At 31.8% G+C, this 20,954-nt stretch overlaps 2 protein-coding genes and 2 pseudogenes across 4 annotated transcripts in view; 2 read left to right on the top strand and 2 right to left on the bottom strand.

The window, feature by feature from the left end:
- The window catches only part of LOC145969300 (fatty acyl-CoA reductase 1-like), a 197,368-nt pseudogene that overhangs the window by 120,424 nt on the left and 55,990 nt on the right, over positions 1 to 20,954 (top strand).
- The window catches only part of LOC145969302 (fatty acid synthase-like), a 45,385-nt pseudogene that overhangs the window by 12,085 nt on the left and 12,346 nt on the right, over positions 1 to 20,954 (top strand). Inside the window, exons 2-5 of the transcript XR_014438022.1 lie at positions 17,293 to 17,543; positions 17,709 to 17,913; positions 18,120 to 18,538; positions 18,728 to 19,015. The product of XR_014438022.1 is annotated as a fatty acid synthase-like (transcript). The remainder of the gene's footprint in view (positions 1 to 17,292; positions 17,544 to 17,708; positions 17,914 to 18,119; positions 18,539 to 18,727; positions 19,016 to 20,954) is intronic.
- Positions 4,852 to 8,753, bottom strand: LOC145968253 (uncharacterized). Its single transcript, XM_083093612.1, has 2 exons — positions 6,441 to 8,753; positions 4,852 to 5,214 (listed from the first exon to the last, which is right to left on the bottom strand). Exons 1-2 carry the CDS (start codon positions 8,751 to 8,753, stop codon positions 4,852 to 4,854), a joined length of 2,676 nt encoding a protein of 891 aa, XP_082949738.1.
- Positions 9,704 to 13,801, bottom strand: LOC145968457 (uncharacterized). Of its 2 annotated transcripts, none has more exons than XM_083093918.1 (10): positions 13,338 to 13,801; positions 12,417 to 12,544; positions 12,167 to 12,316; positions 11,553 to 11,825; positions 11,310 to 11,464; positions 10,926 to 11,182; positions 10,603 to 10,787; positions 10,368 to 10,530; positions 10,165 to 10,298; positions 9,704 to 10,039 (listed from the first exon to the last, which is right to left on the bottom strand). In XM_083093918.1, the coding sequence occupies exons 1-10, from the start codon at positions 13,357 to 13,359 to the stop codon at positions 9,704 to 9,706; spliced, it is 1,803 nt and encodes a 600-aa protein (XP_082950044.1). In that variant the 5' UTR covers positions 13,360 to 13,801. The 2 variants fall into 2 exon arrangements, with proteins under 2 accessions (XP_082950044.1, XP_082950043.1); XM_083093917.1 differs by having other exon boundaries at positions 13,321 to 13,800.

The raw sequence follows: 20,954 nt of genomic DNA on the forward strand, positions 1-20,954 counted from the left end.
GCCCCCCTTGCACCGCCCCTGTGTGTGTGTGTGTGTGTGTCTGCTCCATGCTCTTTGTGCGGTGTCGAATCGTGCGGTGTCGAATCGTGCGGTGTCGAATCGTGCGTGTCGAATCGTGCGGTGTCCAATCGTGCGGTGTCCAATCGTGCGGTGTCCAATCGTGCGGTGTCCAACCGTGCGGTGTCCAATTGTGCGGTGTCCAATCGTGCGGTGTCCAATCGTGCGGTTTCGAATCGTGCGGTGTTGAATCTTGCGTGTCGAATCGTGCGGTGTCCAATAGTGCGGTGTCCAATCGTGCGGTGTCCAATTGTTCGGTGTCCAATCATGCGGTGTCCAACCGTGCGGTGTCGAATCGTGCGGTGTCGAATTGTGCTGTGTCCAATCGTGCGGTGTCCAATGCTGCCGTGTCCAATCGTGCAATGTACGTGTCCAATCGTGCAGTGTGCGTGTCCAATCGTGCAGTGTCGAATCGTGCGGTGTCGAATCATGCGGTGTCCAATCGAGCGGTGTCCAATAAAACGTGTCCATTAATGCGTGTCCAATCGAGCGGTGTCGAATAGTTACGTGTCGAAAAGGAGGTCACCCGCAGGTACTATCTCGATAATATCAGACACGTGATTGGATACGAAAGGCTTCCATCTTGACACATTGCCATGAGGCCAATGAAGTACGATCATGGAATCGGTCCATGCGTTAATGCCATCAATCTCTATACGAATTGATCGTTTAACGTTGCTAATTAATTTGGCCAATAACAACGCGCTGCATAATTCTAATCTAGGAATGGACGTTTTTTTTAGTGGAGCTACTTTTGCCTTTGAACATAATATCTTGACGGTTGACTTGCTATTATCTTCGTTCACCGATTGTTTATATATATACAAGCACCATACGCCCTTTCAGACGCATCGCAAAACCCTTGTATAAAAAAGCGACTTATGTAACGAATTAATGACTACTCGTGGCACACGTAATGTATGTGCTTTCTTTAAATCTTCCTGAAAATACTTCCACTTATCTAAAATTTCCCTTGGCAAAGGATCATCTCAATCTATTTTAATTTCCCATAGCCCCTGCATTAAAATCTTAGCTGTTGTCAATACAGGACCGTAAAGGACCTAACCCTAAAGGATCGAACAATTTGCTAATCGTCGATAACATTTCGCGCTTCGTATAAACGCGTGTTGTCATTTGCGCCCTAAAATGAAATTCGTCTGAAGTGGGATTCCATTCAAGCCCTAACGTACGAATAATGTCATTGGCATCGATGCTTAAGTTCAAATTCGATTCTCGCAAATTCATTGGTACTTCTGCTAACGCATTTTCTGCATTCGAACATCACTTATGCGCTTCGAACCCTCCTTCATGCAATAAATCATACAATTGGTTTTGTAATATCCGCGCATTTTCAACTGTGTTAGCCCCCGTGATTATATCATCGACATAAGTATCATTTAGCAGTGCGTGTGGCGCCATAGGATAACGCACCTTACCCTCTATAGCCAATTGCCTAAGACAACGCACAGCTAAATATGACGCGCAAGATTGTCCGTACGTAACAGTGTTTAAACGATATTCTTCCACCGGTCCGTCTAAGGAAAATCTCCATAAGATACGCTGTAAATCGCGATCATCGGAATGTACTAATATTTGCCTATACATTTTTTGTAAATCAGCCGTTAAAGCAACCTTGTAGAATCGAAAGCGCAAAATTATGTCAATCAAATTATCTTGTAATACGGGGTCGGTAAGAAGCGCATCGTTCAAAGACACACCTTTATTATTTTTGGCCGACGCATCGAATACCACGCGTAATTTTGTACTACTAGTCTCCTTGATTACTCCGTGATGCGGCAAATAAACTATAATTTTGGAATTGGGATTAGATTCGTTCGCGATAGTCATGTGCCTTAACTCCATATACTCACGCATAAAATTATCGTAACGCTCGCGAATTACTGCATTGCCCTTAAGCTTACGCTCCAAATGCGTCAATCTCTTGAGAGCTACCTCTCTATTATTGCCGATATTCAAAGTTTATTGCGAAATGGTAATCTTACGACAAATCTTCCATTTTCTCGTGTCGTATTTTGTTCGAAATGTCGCTCGCAGTTCTGCTCATTTACAGATAAAGCTCGCTTATTTATATTGTTGTAATTTTCCAACTTCCAAAATCTTTCTAAATTTTCGTTTAATGCTTCATATGATTTTAATGAGCAAGTGAACGAACTAAGGGCTTCTTGATTACAAACTAGGCTTACTAATGCAGTTACTGGCATTGATCCTGCTACTGTCCATTCAAATTTAGTATTTTGTAAAATTAATTGATTTTTGCCAAGCTCTATTTTACCTGATTTTAATAAATAAAAAAAGAATTCAGCGCCAATTAACATATCTATTTGACCGACTTTATGGAATTCTGAATCTGCTAAATTAATATTGCTGGGTATTTTTAAATTACTGCAATATTTTCATGGATGGCAAATTCTTAGTGATCTTGGGAACAATTAAACATTGCGCATTAATTTCGGAATTGGAATATTTCGACTTGATATGAATATCACAGCTGCTGCTAATTTTGTTTTCAATTTCGTTCAATCCAGTAACGATTTCTGTAACGCGATTTCGCTTTAAACCCAATTTATTATGCGCCGCTTGAGTAATAAAGTTGGCTTCGCTCGCATTATCGAGCAATACGCGTAACGGTATAGACGAACCGCTCCTTTGTCTAGCGTCCACCATGGCAGTGGCCATAAGAACACGACGTCCCTTTGAATTGCTCGTGTGGACCGCCATATTGCTGGGTGATTCGATGATTGTCTCATTTTTAAATTCTGCGACATCTGGCCTTGAGGTGACCTTGTTGTCCTGTGATATGTGACACAACGTATTGTGTTTTCCTTCGCATTCTCTACAGTGTCCAGATTTGCATGTTTTGGCATAGTGGTCATTTTTCAGACAGTTGATGCACCACTTTAATCTTATGACTTCCTTTATTCTGTCGGGAACGGGTAAATCTAAAAATTTCTCGCAAAAATATATGAAATGTGATCCATTGCAGAAATAACACCTGCCTGAATTATTTGAGGTGGCTAACAAAGTAGTTCTTTGATTTACAGTACCTTTAGCCAATGAATTCCATTCGGAACCTGTCATGGCAGATCCTTTATTTCTTGACTCACCTTCCTTGGAAGATTTCTCGATCCTGTCTGCGTCTCTGGATTCGATACGCTCTAATGTTTGACATTTCCTTCTCAAAAATTCTAACATATCCTCTAGCTCCACGTTATCGTTACTCTCGGCTTTTTCTTCCCATGCTCGAAGCGTTCATGCATCAAACCTCGTCTCCGCCATATGGATGACGAGCTCATCCCATGCTTCTGTAGGAGAACCTAGAACCTTTAACACTCTTAAATGCCTTGAAGTATAATCAATTAACTCTCTAAGTGCCTTTGCAGATTCCTTCGTCACGGTCGGCATCATAAACAAACACTGAATATGCTTTTTTTTAAGTGATCTAGGGTCGTCATAACGTTGTTGCAGCAATTCCCACGCAGTGGTGTAATTCTGCTGTGTTAATTCAATCGATTCAATCATTTTCGCGGTGTCACCCGATATTGATGAAACCAAGTATCGAAATTTCTCGATATTAAATAAATACGGTTTATCATGGATAATAGAACGAAAACTATTTCCGAAAAACATTTCCAATCTTCCCGTCAAAACGCGAAAGCTTAATAATAGGCAATTTGACTCTGTTATCTGTATTATTAGATCCGGTCGCATTTGCAACGCGATCTAGAATTTCCGTTTGCCGCGAAAGAATCACCGCTATTGCTTCGTTTCCGGTATTGGACGAAAGAGATGTCATGGCGGCTGAGGGCTCGCTTCGCGACCCGTGCCTTATTTGTTGCATTAATTCGGATTGCTGTTGTAACAATTGCATGATCGCGTCCGTGGTTTCTGCAGCACCTTCTTTAGGCGGCTGCTTCATAAATCATTTTAATAAAGTTTTTACCTCGAAGTAGCTTGTCTTGAATTGCTCATCCTCTCTCGTATCGTCAGCAGTAAAATCGTCACTCCTTTCTAATAGCTGTCTTTGAACAGTCTCAAATTCTCGTTGAATTTCTTCTAGCTTCTCTAACCTCGTTTCAGCTTGTTCCTTGTCAAACATGACGCCGGCTTCATCGGATGCTTCCAGGACTTGTGTTCTCAACCTCGTCAATTTCGCCTTTACGTAGCCTCGTGCTCTCCGTAAACCAGCGATTTCCGCCATTGCTTGTGATTTCTCGTCACCAGATTTGTATAACCTTGTTCACCGAATCCTCAATTGATTCGCGATAAACTCGTCGAATCCGCGGGATTCGCGGGATCCGGCTCGAAGGACCAATTTGTTATCGCAAAATATTCGTTACGTAAATGCTACTTGCTTGCAATCGTACTGCTACTACACACTAACTCGTTGCGTAAGCACTCGCTGGTCTTACTTAAAAACAAAGGAACATGCAGATAGCGTCACGCATACTCGTTACAAGAAGCGCTGTTATTACGATGATGTACGAATGTATGAGTCGATAACAACAAAACGAAATTAATGGCTGCAGAAATTATAATAAAATAAATCACATCGAGTTATTGACGATTGAAGCTGCAACACTAATGAAAGAATTATCCCCTATTCAAGATACATCCGAGCCAGCCTTAATTTTACACACACCAGTTTATTTAAAATAAACTCTTTTAACATTTTAATATTCTTTAACAAACTACGCGAATCTGACCGCGTACGATCTAGCCACTCCTACAAAACTACTATTATTATTTTTTTAAATATTGGAGCAACTTAGCTGTTTATCCGAGATTCTTTCGCTCGTTCTTACAGTCGTCCGCTGCGCAATCCTTGAATCGGGCATCGTCGCCCGGAGCGTGATCGACTCCGCTGATAGTCCGGGAGTCGCGGCTCGCATCCTCTTCCTGACCGAAATTCCGGACGACAAATCTTGCTGTTCTGCAATCATTTTTCATTCGATAATTTTCTCTCGAGATGTCTTTCTTCACTCTCGGGATTCTCAGATCCCGGATGAGCCCCCAAAATGTTGCGTCCGCGGCGACGACCTCGATATATCGAACACACGCGGCACAACTCTCGGCACACGCTTCCACTCGCACACTCGCACACTCGAAATAGTGACACGGTTCTTTAGAACACAAGAACTTTAATAAGCAACACAGAACACAGACAATAACTCAGAATAATAATACAACGGCTCGTATATAAAGACGCGACCGCTCAGCTTGACAACTGGCTCCAGACTCAATGATAGTTGTTGTTTAAAACAAACGCTTTGACAACGCGCGCGAAGACGATCTTCTTCCGTCGACGAACTTCCCGCCGACAGAATAACGGGTGGCGAATACATCCGCAGGGACGGGACGCGGGGGCGCAACAATATAACTATATAAAAAGAAAAAGTTGACTATACAGGGCGATCCCGAAAAACGATCCGTCTATAAAATGACGTATTCCTGACACCATTCTAAGACAATTTTTCCTTTACCAAAATTTAATTTGAAGCGTAGTTTTTGAATTATTAAAGGAAGTAGTTAACGTATGACGGGTCGAATACAAGAGGCAGGCAAGGGTGGCGCGATTCACCGTCAGACACGGGTGCTTACGCGGGGCGCCCGCTGCGATCAGCTGGTCGCTATCCACATACAGACACACATGCGAACACATACATTCTCTCTCTGTCTGTCTGTCTGTCTGTCTCTCTCTCTCTCTCATTCGCTCACTCACCTGTAATTTTTTTTTTTTTTTTTACGAGAGAGGGGAAATGCATTTTATGCATACCCACCGGTCGATCCAGTGAGTTATGTGGGACTCGAGTACCAAGTCGAATTACCAACTCGGTACTCCCTACCCACTAAAAACCCCTCTCTTTTCACGAATTTCCTTTGACACACTGTCCCTCTGACTTCCCGAGATCTGTTTTCACATAACGTCAAAAAATAGTTATCATTACCTTGTTCGATGACTTTTGATGTATTGCTGTAATTGCTTGAAGGAGAAATGAATTTTCCGATACACTGAAAAAACAATTTTGTTGACATAATCAAAATTTGGTAAACCGTTCCAAATAATTTGGTTAATATATGATCAACCAAATATTTTATTGTTCCAACTAAAAAATTTGGTTCCTTGTATTTAGTTCTTACAACTAAAATATTTTTCTTATCTTAAATAAAAATATAATAATAACAACCATATTTTTGGTAGAATTTTATTCTTGCATTATTACAAAATAATCGGCATCAGCCGATTTTACTAAAGAAGTAACACCATTATAGTTAATAATTGACTTAATATTATTACATTCAAAAATTTTCCATTTTGTTGAAAATGAAACGCGATAGGCATATAAATGCCTCGAAAAATTAACTGTTTCTAAAATTTGTAAAATAAAAAACGGTTTTTTTACATTATTTAAACAAATAAAATGTATCATCCCAAAAACAGGTAATAAATCTTTTACACTTAAGGTTAACACAAATTTTGGCTTAAATAAAATGCTTTGAATTTTAATCCATGACACAATTGTGTAAGTTTCTGGTAAATATTCTTTAAATAAATTAAAATGAGGATAAAAATATATAGCATCTGTTAAAATACTTGGTCCGAGTAACATTTCATCAGATAATGAAATTTCATTAAGTAATCTATCATTCAGTTTTAATAAATGTTTCAAAGCAAGAGTAAGTGGTAAGTTTTTTCTACTAGTAATTATATGTGATTCTATCTTAGACTCTTTGTGTTTTGCTTCGAAACGCATACACCAAAGATTCACTAGAGGTCCTACACGAAGCATAAGTCGTGTGTAATGCAACATATTATGATGTTTTGTTTTTAAAGTGTTTCCAAATAATCTAATATAAATTTCATGATGTTCCGTTACCAAACATTGCAAATATTCAACTTCTTGCAATAAAAATGATCTAGCGTTTAAAATATCAATTATCGCTCTAAGAGTAAGATACAGTTCCCAATGAGAATCATCTGGAGGCACAAGATCGCCAATAATAAGGCCAAAATATTTCATAAAACGTATTACCTGAGATGCAGAAAAACCTAAACGATAATTATTTAATTTTTCTCTCTTCAAAAAAGGAATTCGATTGCTCAATTCACTTACGCCAAAGTCAAAAGCTCCGATACGATCATTTAGATCTTGAAGTGTAAAATACTTTAAATTTACAATGTAGTGTAATAAAATTTGAGACAAATCGTATTCGCAAACTCCTTCATAAATATCATGCATGATATCAAGGGCACTGTTCTCCAAAATATGAAAATCTTCTATTTCGTTAAATACACATTCTTCGTGTATTCCAGATGTACTAACATCATTTTTTTCAACATCAAGTTTGTAATTTTCCATATTACGTAAAAGTTCGGGTTTTTCATAAGTTGCACTCAGTAATTCGTTACGAGATATTTTACATACTGAACATGGATTATTGGCTGAAAAAGACTGAACAAAACCACCTATTTCATGACGACCAAGATTATCTGCTACAAATAAGAGACAATTTACATAAATATCAATATTGTCATTCGTCCTGTAAACTGGATGCGTATGTAGAAATTTTAATTCTTTAATGAGTGGTAAAAAGACGTTTCTATTGCCAAAATCTTTTCGATGATTACTATTAAATAATAATGCAACCTGTATATTAACAAGATGAGATTGAGCATTTGGAGGTATACATGGTAAAGAATAATATACAGCACCAATTTTTTGAGTGCCAGTTTTTGAGCCAAGTGGATCATTCACTTCAAATTCATCATAATAAAATATAAGAGGAATAATTATTCTGTTTGGATACTTTTGTTGTAATTTTTTGAATAATTCAGCCTGAATTATATTTGAAATTCCATTCGATTCTAATGATAAACTTTGCATATAGTTTAAAATTTGTTGTAAGAAATCAGGTAGAGCAAATAATTTTTGTATAACTGATTGTATAGATACATATTGACCGGTCACATTAGTGGGTACAATTACATAATTTGATTCAATTTTTTTACCAATAGTTTGTTGTCCAATTACGTACGATTCTGGTTCTATTAAAGTACCTCGTTCTTTAAAGTATTTAAACCGTTTGAATTCTGAATCAAGTGAATCGAATGGATTTTCAAATAAGTTGAAGACTTGCTCAATATTATACTGGATTGCATCGACATTTTTGGTAAAATTTAGAACATTTGGCTTCAGATATGAAAATATTATTTTGTTGACAAATATACGTGTAGAATCAACAATCGTTTGCACATGCGTTCTATTCATTGACAATTCATTATAAAAACTAGATACAAACTTTGCAGCTTCATGTTGTAATTGTTTTTTTAAGTCAATAAGATTCTGTTCAGTATTGTCAAAATCATTAATAAATTCTTGTTCACTTTCAAATGAGTCGGAAGTAAGATCAAAATCCCTGTTACTATTATCACTTGGGGCTGATATATCAACAGCAGAAATTCTTAATACATTTAAAGATCTTTGATTATCTTCTGAATGATCAATAATCAAATGATTTTTAAAAACATTAATATTTTGAAAAATGCGGTAACAGTCATTTTGCATACATGTGAAACGATTGATACATGTTTCAAATTTGTGAATTACAGAAAAATGACGAATAAACAGATCAATATTTTTGAATCCTCTCTCACATAAATAGCAACGGAACATCATGAATGATAGAATCACAAACGCAAGATTTATTTTTACGTCTAAAAAACAACTTATTAAAATAGAAAATAAGATTTTAAATAGCGTGAAAGCAATTCACACATATACATATCAATATTACTTTTAAACTTTTATAACTACATTTAACGCTTAACGACATTTCAAACTATACTATATATTTTTGGAAACAGTCAAACTACTATACGTAATATAATATATAGAATTATAACGTAATAAAATATATAGAATAGGGATGTTAAATATCGAAACAATTTGCTTGTTGATACTATCGATAGTTTTCAAAATCCTTGTCGATACTGTCGACAAATATCGATAATTTTATTAATTGTTTGTTTATTTTTTTTAATTTTAGGTTCTCTAGATTGCAGGTGGTTTATATATATTATATATTTATATTATATGTTTAGTATATATCCGTTGTCTACTAATTATAATAAATAGTAAGACGATAAGAGCAAAAGACGACAGTAGCGAAAGACAACAAAAGCGAAAGACAATAATATTTGAAACGCATTACTACATCTCGATATACAATGGCATCGAGTCGTGGTTTTTTACACAATGTTATCGTCAAAGGCCGTGTTCAGAAATCCTACATGAAAACTATCGATAGTTATGGATAAATTATTTTCCTTATCGACAACTATCGACTGTTGTGCTGTTAGTGCTTGTCGATAGTATCGATAAATACCGATAAACTTAGCATCCCTAATATAGAATTTAACACAATGACAATTATCTTAAATTGTGTTAAACTAAATTATAAATTGAACAGTTAACATCAATCAATTATTAAATCAATCAATTATTAAATCAATTAATGAATGCATAAATATCAAAATTTTATATTAACGACAATTTCTTTCTTTTAATGTAATAAATGATAAATCAAATTCTCAATCTAAATTGATATCATATTTTATATTTTGCCTTTAAAATCTTTTCAAAAGATCGATTAAATTCATGACAGATTTGTCATACTTATCCCATTCTGTTGTTCGCCCATAAATATATGTTTGTATAAAAAGCCAAACTTGTTCACAGGCGGATGGATATTTGACATTAAGAACTTGAAAAATCTTGTACAGGATATCAACAGCTTTTAACACATTTTCCATTTTATACATTATATCATCAATGATGATATAAAATGTCTCAATTGCAGTTAATTGTGAGCCTATTGCAATTATATATGGCTGTAGAGTTTCTTTCTGTTTAATGGCTCTCTCTTGTCTTCGACGTTTTATTCTTTCCAATTCCCCTGGAACCTATAAATTTAAATTCTTCTTATTATTAATTTTTAATTAGTATTTACATTATCTTATATAAAGATGAAATTTAATCGATTTCATTAGAATCTGATAACAAAATGTCGATTAAATAAATTTCTCACTTTAATATGACAAATAAAAGCATCCATTGATTCTGCTATAGTGGGTCGCCATATCTTTCCTCCTGGTATCTTTAATCGCACATTGGAAGGACATAATACCGATATTAAAGAAATCAATGCAGCATCTCTGCATTCTGTTCAACATAATTAAATAATTACAATAAATTAATTTTTTTTTAATTATATACTAAAAATTTTATTACCATCTCCTTTTTCATATAATTGGATCTCTTCAAGTTGCTTCGCAAAAGTTTTATCTTTTACGATTCGATTTTCTAGTAATGTTTCTAATTTTTTAGATAGTTCGGGCCATTCGTTGTAAATATTAGATTTTTCATTAATTAAAGCATTATAATCAGCATCCAACTGAAAAAAAAACTACATATATAATACAAATTTTTAAAAAGAAATTGTAAAAATAAATTTTTCATTACATACAAGCATGTAACCGAATTCTTGTTTAAGCACTGGGTATTCGTTAAAAATGTCATAAACATTTCCTTTTTGTTTTATAAAACTTTGATGTCTCAGTTCACGAGATCCATTCCAATGTTTTTTTACAGACGACCAAGGTGCTGTATTATACCGCAACCATTGCAGATGTGTTTCGCAAACACGTTTAGCTATATTTATATTTTAATTTAATAATTTAGTTTTAAACTTAAAAATCTTTTACAAGATATATCGTAATATTAATTAAATTTGTAACGTATCTAAAAAAATACAACTTACAGAACTAACTACATATATTCTATTATTACCTTCAGAATTAATGCTTAGTTCAATATCTGAATTATTAATGTTTTCACTAGTTCTCTTTCGTTTTCTTTCTATAAGTCCAATTTGTCGACATTCATCAAGTTTATTTCGATAAAAATCCGGTAATTTTCCTTTTGATATTTTTTGGGAAGGTCCTTCAGATTTTGGTGGAACATAATAAAATGCCTGTTGCTCATTTGGAAACAAATTCTGGATCTTTTTCGATACAATGTCAAAATCAGCATTCAACAAACGAACTCTACGAACATTAGAATACATTTATATGATATATATATATATATATATATATATATATATATATATATATTAATAATATAAATATAGAATAAATATTTTATACATATATATGTATATTTAGCAATTACATTTCTGTCCCGTCCACAGATTTTGCAAACATAAATTGAGTAACAAGAAGTTCGGTCAACTTCCTACGTTTGGTTTCATCGAGTATGTTATGCTTTTCATAAAATTTTATAATAATTTGTCCATCTATAAAACTTAGTAATAGTTTTCTCAAATCCTATTAAAATGATAAAAAAAAATATTTGTAAAATATTTATAAAATTAATAAAATATTTATAAAATTGTATTTTGCATGAAAACATTACCGCATTTTGAATTGATGTAGAATGATTTAAGGTGTATGAAATGTTAAATTTGTTCTGATTGTTATTACTTTTTTCTGACCCACTTTCCTTAATATTATCACATTCCTTTAGTGCTGAATTTTTATTATCTTCTTCGGTACTCGTACATTCATCTGATGAATCGTTTAATATATTCCCAGTGTTATAATGTTCACTATGAAAGTCATCAATTGAAGTTGTATTTAATATTTGTGTTGTTTTATCTTTCAAGGGATTTCTTTGTGCACACGATGTCTAAAAAAACAAAACAAAAGCATTAATAAATATATTTCTTTCAATTAAGTAATTATATTTTACATTTATTGTTTACAACTCGATTTTATATTTATATACATATATTTTTTATATATTTTTATACATAACTATTTATATTTTTATATATAACTATTTTAAATATTTTATATATATATTTTATAATTTTATATATTTTATATATTATATATTTTTTATATATTTTATATATTATTTATATATTTTTTATATATTTTATATATTTTATTGTTTTATAATATTTATTGCTTTATTTTTATTAGTTATTCAAATTTTTAAGAAAAGAAATATTTTATTAAACATACCGAAGGTTGTGCATCACTACAGGATAATTTAGAAAATCTTGCTTCTTTTTGTTTATTTGATTCTTGAGGCTCTTTTTCATTATTTTGACATTGTAACTGTATCAATTGATTATCATCATTGTCGTCATTTGATACTTTTAGTAATTTTTCCTATAAAGGTATCAGATATTAATTTTTCCAAACATTTACAATTTAATTCATTCTTTACTGTTTTTTAATATTTCGAAAAGCATAAAAATTTTTATCTTACCAATTTTATACTGTCTATCAATAATCTTCTTTTCTCAAGAAAACAGCGAATCCCTCCAATCGTAGTTATTATTCGTGCTATTTCAATTTCACTTATATTCAGAAAAGCTTCTTTATCAATGTCTTCCTCTAAAACATGAGATACGAATAAAAGAATTAAAGAAAATTAATATTGTTTAACGATTAAACTTAAATCTAGCCTTGTTTTCATTTACAATTATTTAAACCGTATCGGTCAATAAATACACTAAATCTCTCAAAAATGTGTTCTAAATCGACGAAATATACTGAATTATTTATTACACTGGAATAAGTGGAATGCGCACTTTTTTTTATCGCCGACTAACAATAAGATCGTGAGAGTATAAACAGTCGAATGTTGCGACGAGTCCGTCCTTGTTTTAGGTTACGGTCAACGTGCACTACGAACAGTGATGCCAGAATGGATACGCTGGCAGCAGCAAATTATCTCGCATAGAGAGTATAGCTCGGCGTTCCTGTGGAACAGTCGAGGATCGAGGGGCCGAACGTCGAACTATACTCTATGTAAAATAATTTGTTGCTGCCAGCGTATCCATTCTAGATTCACTATTCGTAGCGCACGCTTGACTGTAGCCTTAATCAACAATGCAACAATTTGTGTATTATAGGTTAAAGACACTTTCATCATAAATCAATTATTTCACTCTCGCAAGTTTAACAAACACCCGGCAACAGAACTAAAAAACAGACTAAAAAATGCGTATTCTAATGTACATATACTTTATACTTTAATGAAACAAGATGTTAACATGCTAAATATATATAGTCTAAAGCAAGATATCGATATGTTAATTATTGTTACATCTGATAAAAATGATAAAATTCAACATATAATTATATGTGCGTATTTAATAAGTACTTACCAATAAATCGATCATACCATTTTGATAATTTCCAGTCATTTAATGTCGTTTTAATAAATTCTTGATCGTCATTAATATCCCGTTTCATGATTTTAACACAATTTAGCAAAACTAAACTCCACAAGACACTAATTTTAGTAAAACTAAACTCCACAAGACACAAGAAAAAACTTCTACTAGGATCTTGAACTGGATCTTGCCAAACGCTGCGTACTGCGTATCGACTTGTACTGACAAGATCTTTTTACCGGTATGATCACGCGCAACTCGAAGTGCGTATGTATTAAGGCGCGTACAAAGGCGCGCACTCGCTTGGTCCCTTCCGCCTCCCGCCTCATCATGAAATACTATCTGCCGCTAAAAGTGCGACGAAAAAATAACCGTCAGATTTCACAAAAATAATATTTATATTATATATATATATTGGGTGTTAAAAAAGTCTGGACACGGTCGAATATCTCGATAAGGAAGAGTTTTACTAGAAAGTGTTTCAGACAAAAGTTGTATGGCTTCGAGGGGGACATAAGATGGTGTCATTAGTTTGACCCTAAAGAGTCACCTGCAGGTTACGTGAAGGTCACCTCCAACTTTTTAAATGGGACACCCTATATACTTTTACACATTTTTGTAGCTCATCTCAAGAGCTTTTCAAAACACTATAATTATGTTATTTTTCATTAAGTACTTTCCGAGTTATGAGGTTGAAATCATTTCTTAATTTTACATAAAACAATAAAATATCTAGTAAAATATTCATTTTTCGATTATCTTATCTTAATACTTTTATGTACAAAATAATGAGAGGAATCAATTGGTGTAAAGAAAAAACATAGTTGTTTCGAAGAAAAAATATGTAATTTGCAATTAACAATTACATATTTTTTCTTAAAAATAACTATGTATTTTCTTTACACCAATTGATTCCTCTCATTATTTTGTACATAAAAGTATTAAGGTAAGATAATCGAAAAATGAATATTTTACAAAATATTTTACGGTTTATGTAAAATTAAGAAATGATTTCAAGTCTCATAACTCGGAAAGTACTTAACGAAAACTAACTTAATTATAGTGTTTTGGAAAGCTCTTGAGATGAGCTACAAAAATATGTAAAAGTATATAGGGTGTCCCATTTAAAAAGTTGGAGGTGACCTTCACGTGACTCTTTAGGGTAAAACTAATGGTATCATGTTATGTCCCCCTCGAAGCCATACAACTTTTGTCTGAAACACTTTCTAGTAAAACTCTTCCTTATCGAGATATTCGACCGTGTCCAGACTTTTTTAACACTATATGTATATATATAATTATAAATTTTTATTAAACACTTCTTTTTAAGATAAATGTACTTAATAATAATTTTTTAAATATTACTTAATAATAAAGTCTTGTAAAGATGATAATTTGCCTGTAAAAAAAAACTAAAGAAATTAAGCAAATAATTTGGTTGCGCTAATTTTAATGAATTTTTGAATTTTGTTTTCTCTATGATAAATATGGTTAGTATAAGTAAAATATTTTATACCGTCAACCAAAATGTGTGTACTAAATATTTTGGTGGCAGTCAAAAAAATAATTTTTTCAGTGTAGATCGTACGTTCTCAAATTTAACGTAGATATCACGTTGCAAAAGACAAGAAATCCACACTAAATTATTAACTGAAAGTTTTTCTTCTTTCATGAACTGTATTTTTTTATAAACTTTAACGTAATCACATTTATTTACTCACTCGATGAGACGAGAAATTTACTAATGACTCTATCACTAATCACTATTAATCACTGTCGAATAATAACTGTTGGCGATTAAAAATCACTCGATGAAAGAAACACGCGGACACGTTACTACACGACGCGACGACGCGACAATGCGACGATAATTACTCGGCGACTGCAAGCAGTTTTTTGTCATGGTAGGTTGCGGTAGGTTAAGGTACTACTGGCGCTATCGAACGCGATCATGTGTTCGATTGAATAATGCGGAAAACATAATAAATTTGCAATTAACAATTCCATATTTTTTCTTAAAAACAACTATGTGTTTTCTTTACACCAATTGATTCCTCTCATTATTTTGTACATAAAAGTATTAAGGTAAGATAATCGAAAAATGAATATTTTACAAGATATTTTACGGTTTATGTAAAATTAAGAAATTATTTCAAGCATCATAACTCAAAAAGTACTTAACGGAAAGGTACTTAATTATAGTGTTTTGGAAAGCTCTCGAAATAAGCTACAAGAATGTACAAAAATATATAGGGTATTCCATTTAAAAAAATTGAAGTGACCTTCACGTGACCTTCAAATGACTCTTCAAGGTCAAACCAATGATACCATCTTATGGCCCCCTCGAAACCATACAACTTTTGTCTAAAACATTTTTCTCTATCTTGCTTATTTTTCGAGTTATTTGGCTGCCTAAGTTAAAATGGGTCACCCTGTATATATATATATATATGTATATATGTATATATATGTGTATATATATATATATATATATATATATATATATATATATATATATACATATATATACATATATACATATATATATATATATATACAGGGTGACCCATTTTAATATATATATATATTTTATATATATATATATATATATATATATATATATATATATATATATATATATATATATGTATATACAGACAGCGATTAGACAAGAGTAAGAAGACATATACAGGGTGTGTCATTTTAAGTGATGCTGCTGAATATCTCTTAAAGTAAAAGCGATTGGGAAAAATGTTTCAGACAATAGTTGTATGGTTTCGAGGGGGACATAAGACGATGCCATTAGTTTGACCTTGAAGAATCAGCTGAAGGTCACCTCCAACTTTGTAAATGGGACATCCTATATGCTTTTGCATATTCTTGTAGCTCATTTCGAGAGCTTTCCAAAACACTATAATTAAGTTAGTTTTCATTAAGTGCTTTCCGAGTTATGAGGCTTGAAATTATTTCTTAATTTTACATAAACTGTAAAATATCTTGTAAAATATTCATTTTTCGATTATCTTACCTTAATACTTTTATGTACAAAATAATGAGAGGAATCAATTGGTGTAAAGAAAATACATAATTGTTTCTAAGAAAAAATGTGTAATTGTTAATTGCAAATTACATATTTTTTCTTAAAAACCTATGTTTTTTCTTTACACCAATTGATTCCTCTCATTATTTTGTACATAAAAATATTAAGGTGAGATAATGGAAAAATAAATATTTTACTTGATATTTTATGGTTTATGTAAAATTAAGATATTTTAAGCCTCATAACTCGAAAAGTATTCAATGAAGAAATACTTTATTATAGTGTTTTGGAAAGCTTTCGAGATAAACTATAAGAATAAGTAATAAAAAATAGGGAGTTCCGTTTAAAAAATTGAAAGTGACCTTCACATGACTTTCAAACGACTTTTCAAGGTCAAATTTATGACACTCTCTTATGGCCCCCTTTAAGCCATACAACTTTTGTCTGAAACATTTCTTTCTAAAATGCATAGTTTATGAAATATTCGATCGTTTCCAGACTTTTGATACACCTTGTATATATATTTTATATGTATATAATTTTATATAATTATATGTATATGTAAACTTCTTTCCTGGGTAAGAATATCATTGTTCTTTATATTTAAAAAGATAATACTTATATCTCATAAAATATATATTAATGATACTCAGGAATTTACAATATCTATATGCGGTTTACTTATAAATATAACATTAAAATTGACAATTAATATTCTATGTGCAATTTATATTTACGTAAATCATTTTTATTATAACATATTCGAAAGTTTCTTGCTGGTTGATGTTAAAATGAAAAATAATCGAAAGATATCGTCTATTCTTAAAAATATCTTGCCCATGTTTAAGAATGTAGAAATTATTGATTGATTATGATTTAAATATATGTTATTTTCATGTAAATCATTTTTTTAATTTTGACAGATATGTATGAAATGCCTCCTCGAATAGGAAAAATGAACAATATAGAAAAATTTGATGCAAAATTTTTTAATATATCAGCCGCAGAAGCTCATACGCTTGATCCTGGAGCTATAATATTGCTCGAAAACACCTATACAGCAATTATTGACGCAGGTGTCAATCCCGCAGAACTGCAGGGGACAAGGACGGGAATTATCACAGCAATGTCAATTTCTGATACATATCTGGATATAATATACGAAAAGCCTCATGTATGTTAATAATTTTACTATTCCAGACTCATATATGTCAACAATTTAACTCAATTCGATAAGAAAAATCGATAAGAAAAACATGCATGTATGAACGTATTAATATGTATATACAAGGATATTGTAAAAAAAATATTTTTAATATAAAAACTGTATCGTAATTAGATTGCTGGATTACCCATACTTGGTTGCAGTAAAAGTATGTTGGCAAATAGAATTTCTAACTGGCTCAACGTTACTGGACCATCGTATAACATCGATACTGCATGTTGCTCGAGCAATTTTGGTATGGTGGAAGCTTACAATTTGATTCGATCTGGATTTTGCGACGCCGCTATTGTCGCTAGTGTCAATTTGAGATTGTTAAATGGTATAACTTATTTAATGATGCATTAATTAACACAATATTTGATCTAATAATTTCTTTTTTCAAAATATACCAATATATCTGATTCGCTTATTTTATATATTTATCGAAGTTTCCAAATATTTGATATATTAATTAAGAAACTGGGAATAAAAAAATAAATTAAATTTTTTATATTCAATCGAAATAAATTATTGATATTATTTTAGGAGTTTTATCTGGCGATGGCTACTGTAGACCTTACGATGAAAAAGGTTCCGGTTACATGCGTAGTGATGCGGCTATAGCAGTATACCTGCAAAAAGCAAAGGATGCAAAAAGAATTTATGCGACTTTTGTTTATGGTAAAACCAACTGCGATGGTTTTAAAGAAGAAGGAATTACTTTTCCATCATTAGATAAACAAAAATTATTATTGGGAGAATTTTACAAAGAATGTAACGTTTCGCCTCTTGAGCTATCTTACCTAGAGGCTCATGCAACTGGCACTGTAGCCGGCGATCCCGTGGAGCTTCAAGCAATCGACGAAGCTTTATGCATCAAAAGAGACTTTCCTCTATTAGTAGGTTCAGTAAAATCGAATATTGGACATTCTGAACCCGCTAGCGGTCATTGTCAAATTGTGAAGGTAAGGTTTACCACAAAGGTTTACAAAATAGAGTTAATACATCTATGTAATCTAATGTATATATAAACTTTTATAATTTTTATTTATCTGTCAGTTTTTATTATTTATTATAATTATGATTTATTACAATTATAAGACTAAGATATTATTATCTATGTGCATAATAACAAGTATATTTATCTTGTAAAGGTTTTAATAGCGATGGAAACTGGTATACTCCCTCCTACTATACATTTAAAACATCTACGAAAGAATATGACTGCTATCATTGAAGGAAGAGTAAAAATAGTCACTGAACCGACAGAATGGAAGGGTGGCTACGTCGGTATTAATTCCTTCGGATTTGGTGATGCTAATTGCCATTTATTATTGAAATCAAATTCGAAAATTAAAGTCAATGAAACAAATAATAATTTACCTAAGCTTGTAGTTATATCTGGACGTACCAAAGATGCAGTTAAAATCTTGTTAGATGACGTAAGTATATACTACTATTAAATAATTTAACGGAAAGGATAAAAAAATATATTAATACGAAATAAAAGGTAAAAATGATTTAAAAATTTGTTTATTACCTCTAAAAAACCTTACAAAGATAAAAAAAGTACGCCAAGTACATAAAAAATATTCTACCTTGTATGCAACAAAATGGTTAATGAAAAAAGTCTTTCAGAATAATTTACAATAATTTTCCCTCACAAAACCATTTTTCTAAGAAACAAAACCTCAACAAATAATTTTCATAAAAAAATATTAAAAAATAAAATATCAAAACTAAATAGGAAATCAATAATTACTATTAGCCAATACTTAAGAGCAATTTGTAAATTTGATATATTTGTCATGAAATATCAATTTTACATTGTAGAAATATTATACATAAATTCTCCCTAAGAAATTAACTTGATTTGTAAAATATTTCAAATCAACGCTAAAGGAGAATTAGGATTCTTTTAATCCCTAAAACATATTTATATAATGTATATAATTTTAAAAAAAACATTTTACACAAGTTTTAAATCGCACAGTCTTTAAATCGAAGTAAGTTATGAAAACTTGGCGTGCCCGGATTGTAATCAAACACAGATTAAAAATTTAATTACATAATGTCTAAGATTTTACATTTTATTAAGTATATATTTGTTTATAATGTAAACGATCCGATTTCCTATTTAGTAAAAAGTAAAAACAAAAAAATAAAAAAAATTTAATTAAAAAACTTGGCGCTGCCTTAAAAATTGACACATATTCTAATTAAATATATATTTTAAAAATTGGAACATATTCTGATTATTAATTTTAATTATCATAGTCTAACATTTAAATTTAATGACTTAATTTCTTTAATTAATTTATATTGATTTATATTTGGATATTTAGACTTTTAAGCTGAACAATATACTATATAATATAATAAAATTGGCAGTGCCAAGTTTTTTAATTAAATTTTTTTTACTTTTTTGTTTTATATTAATTTGTACAAGTTAACTTGTACAAATTTTTATCCTTAATTTGCGCAATTTTTATATATCACTATTTTTGTAGATAAGACAACAGTTAGATACAATTTGTGCATGAACTTGGCACCCTTTTTTTACCTTCTTTTAAAAAGTTTTTGGGGATTTAAAATTCCACCTCGAAAGGGTAGTTTTTGATTACTATACGATAAATTAATCTCTCACCTATGCACATATCTCACCTACACATATACACGTACATATCACATGTATGCACGCACATACATACATATGATTTGCTTTTAAAGCATTTTGCACACCCAGCGAATCGTATATGCACGGTGTGAACGCCGCTTGAAGGACAAACTCGCTTTGATTGTGTGCGTGCGAGCATACGTACGTGAGTCTAAAGAAAGTCCTGATGGAGGAGAATGTAAAATGTCACAATTTTGATATGCGATATCATCATTTCTCGGGATTGACTGCACCGATTTTATTCAAACTGGTCGCATTCGAAAGCTTATATTCATATTATATCATAAAAGTGTGGTTAGATTTTTGATTACGGCTTTAGTTTATTAAATATCTTAACCGAAAGTACTTGACGTGAAATTCCGGATAAGCTACTCTGGTAGCGCCGCGTCGAGAACAGTGACTCTCAATGCTCGGTTCCTGTTTTTTATGTACTTGGCGTCGCGATGCTACCGCGTCGCTTGTTAAAGAATTTAAAAAATCATTATCATGAAAAATAAATTATATTTAATTAAAATATATTAATCGTATTAAAAAACTAATTTTAATAATGACATCTAGATAAAAAAGTTATAGAGATAAATTCAAATTGGTTTTAGTCAATAAAAACGAGAAAAAGAGTAGAATATTATATGCACAGGTCTAAGACATATTAAAATCGATTGTTCTCGAAACGTATCTGTTAATATATCTATTTGAATAAAGTA

Source organism: Camponotus vicinus, unplaced genomic scaffold, assembly GCF_025532165.1.
Source record: "Camponotus vicinus isolate PSW18456_S1 unplaced genomic scaffold, iyCamVici1.0 SCAF_3, whole genome shotgun sequence".
Classification (NCBI taxonomy): domain Eukaryota; kingdom Metazoa; phylum Arthropoda; class Insecta; order Hymenoptera; family Formicidae; genus Camponotus; species Camponotus vicinus.

Excerpts from the sequence above, each read along its gene's own strand:
- LOC145968457 (XM_083093917.1), bottom strand. The coding sequence starts at position 13,408 with ATGAAACGGGATATTAATGACGATCAAGAATTTATTAAAACGACATTA. Across the intron at positions 11,826-12,166 it reads GTAGTGATGCACAACCTTCG|ACATCGTGTGCACAAAGAAA; the intron begins GTATGTTTAATA and ends TTGTTTTTTTAG. Across the intron at positions 10,299-10,367 it reads ATTATATGAAAAAGGAGATG|AATGCAGAGATGCTGCATTG; the intron begins GTAATAAAATTT and ends TATGTTGAACAG.
- LOC145968253 (XM_083093612.1), bottom strand. The coding sequence starts at position 8,753 with ATGATGTTCCGTTGCTATTTATGTGAGAGAGGATTCAAAAATATTGAT. Across the intron at positions 5,215-6,440 it reads TTTTACAAATTTTAGAAACA|TTCTTGTGTTCTAAAGAACC; the intron begins GTTAATTTTTCG and ends TGCTTATTAAAG.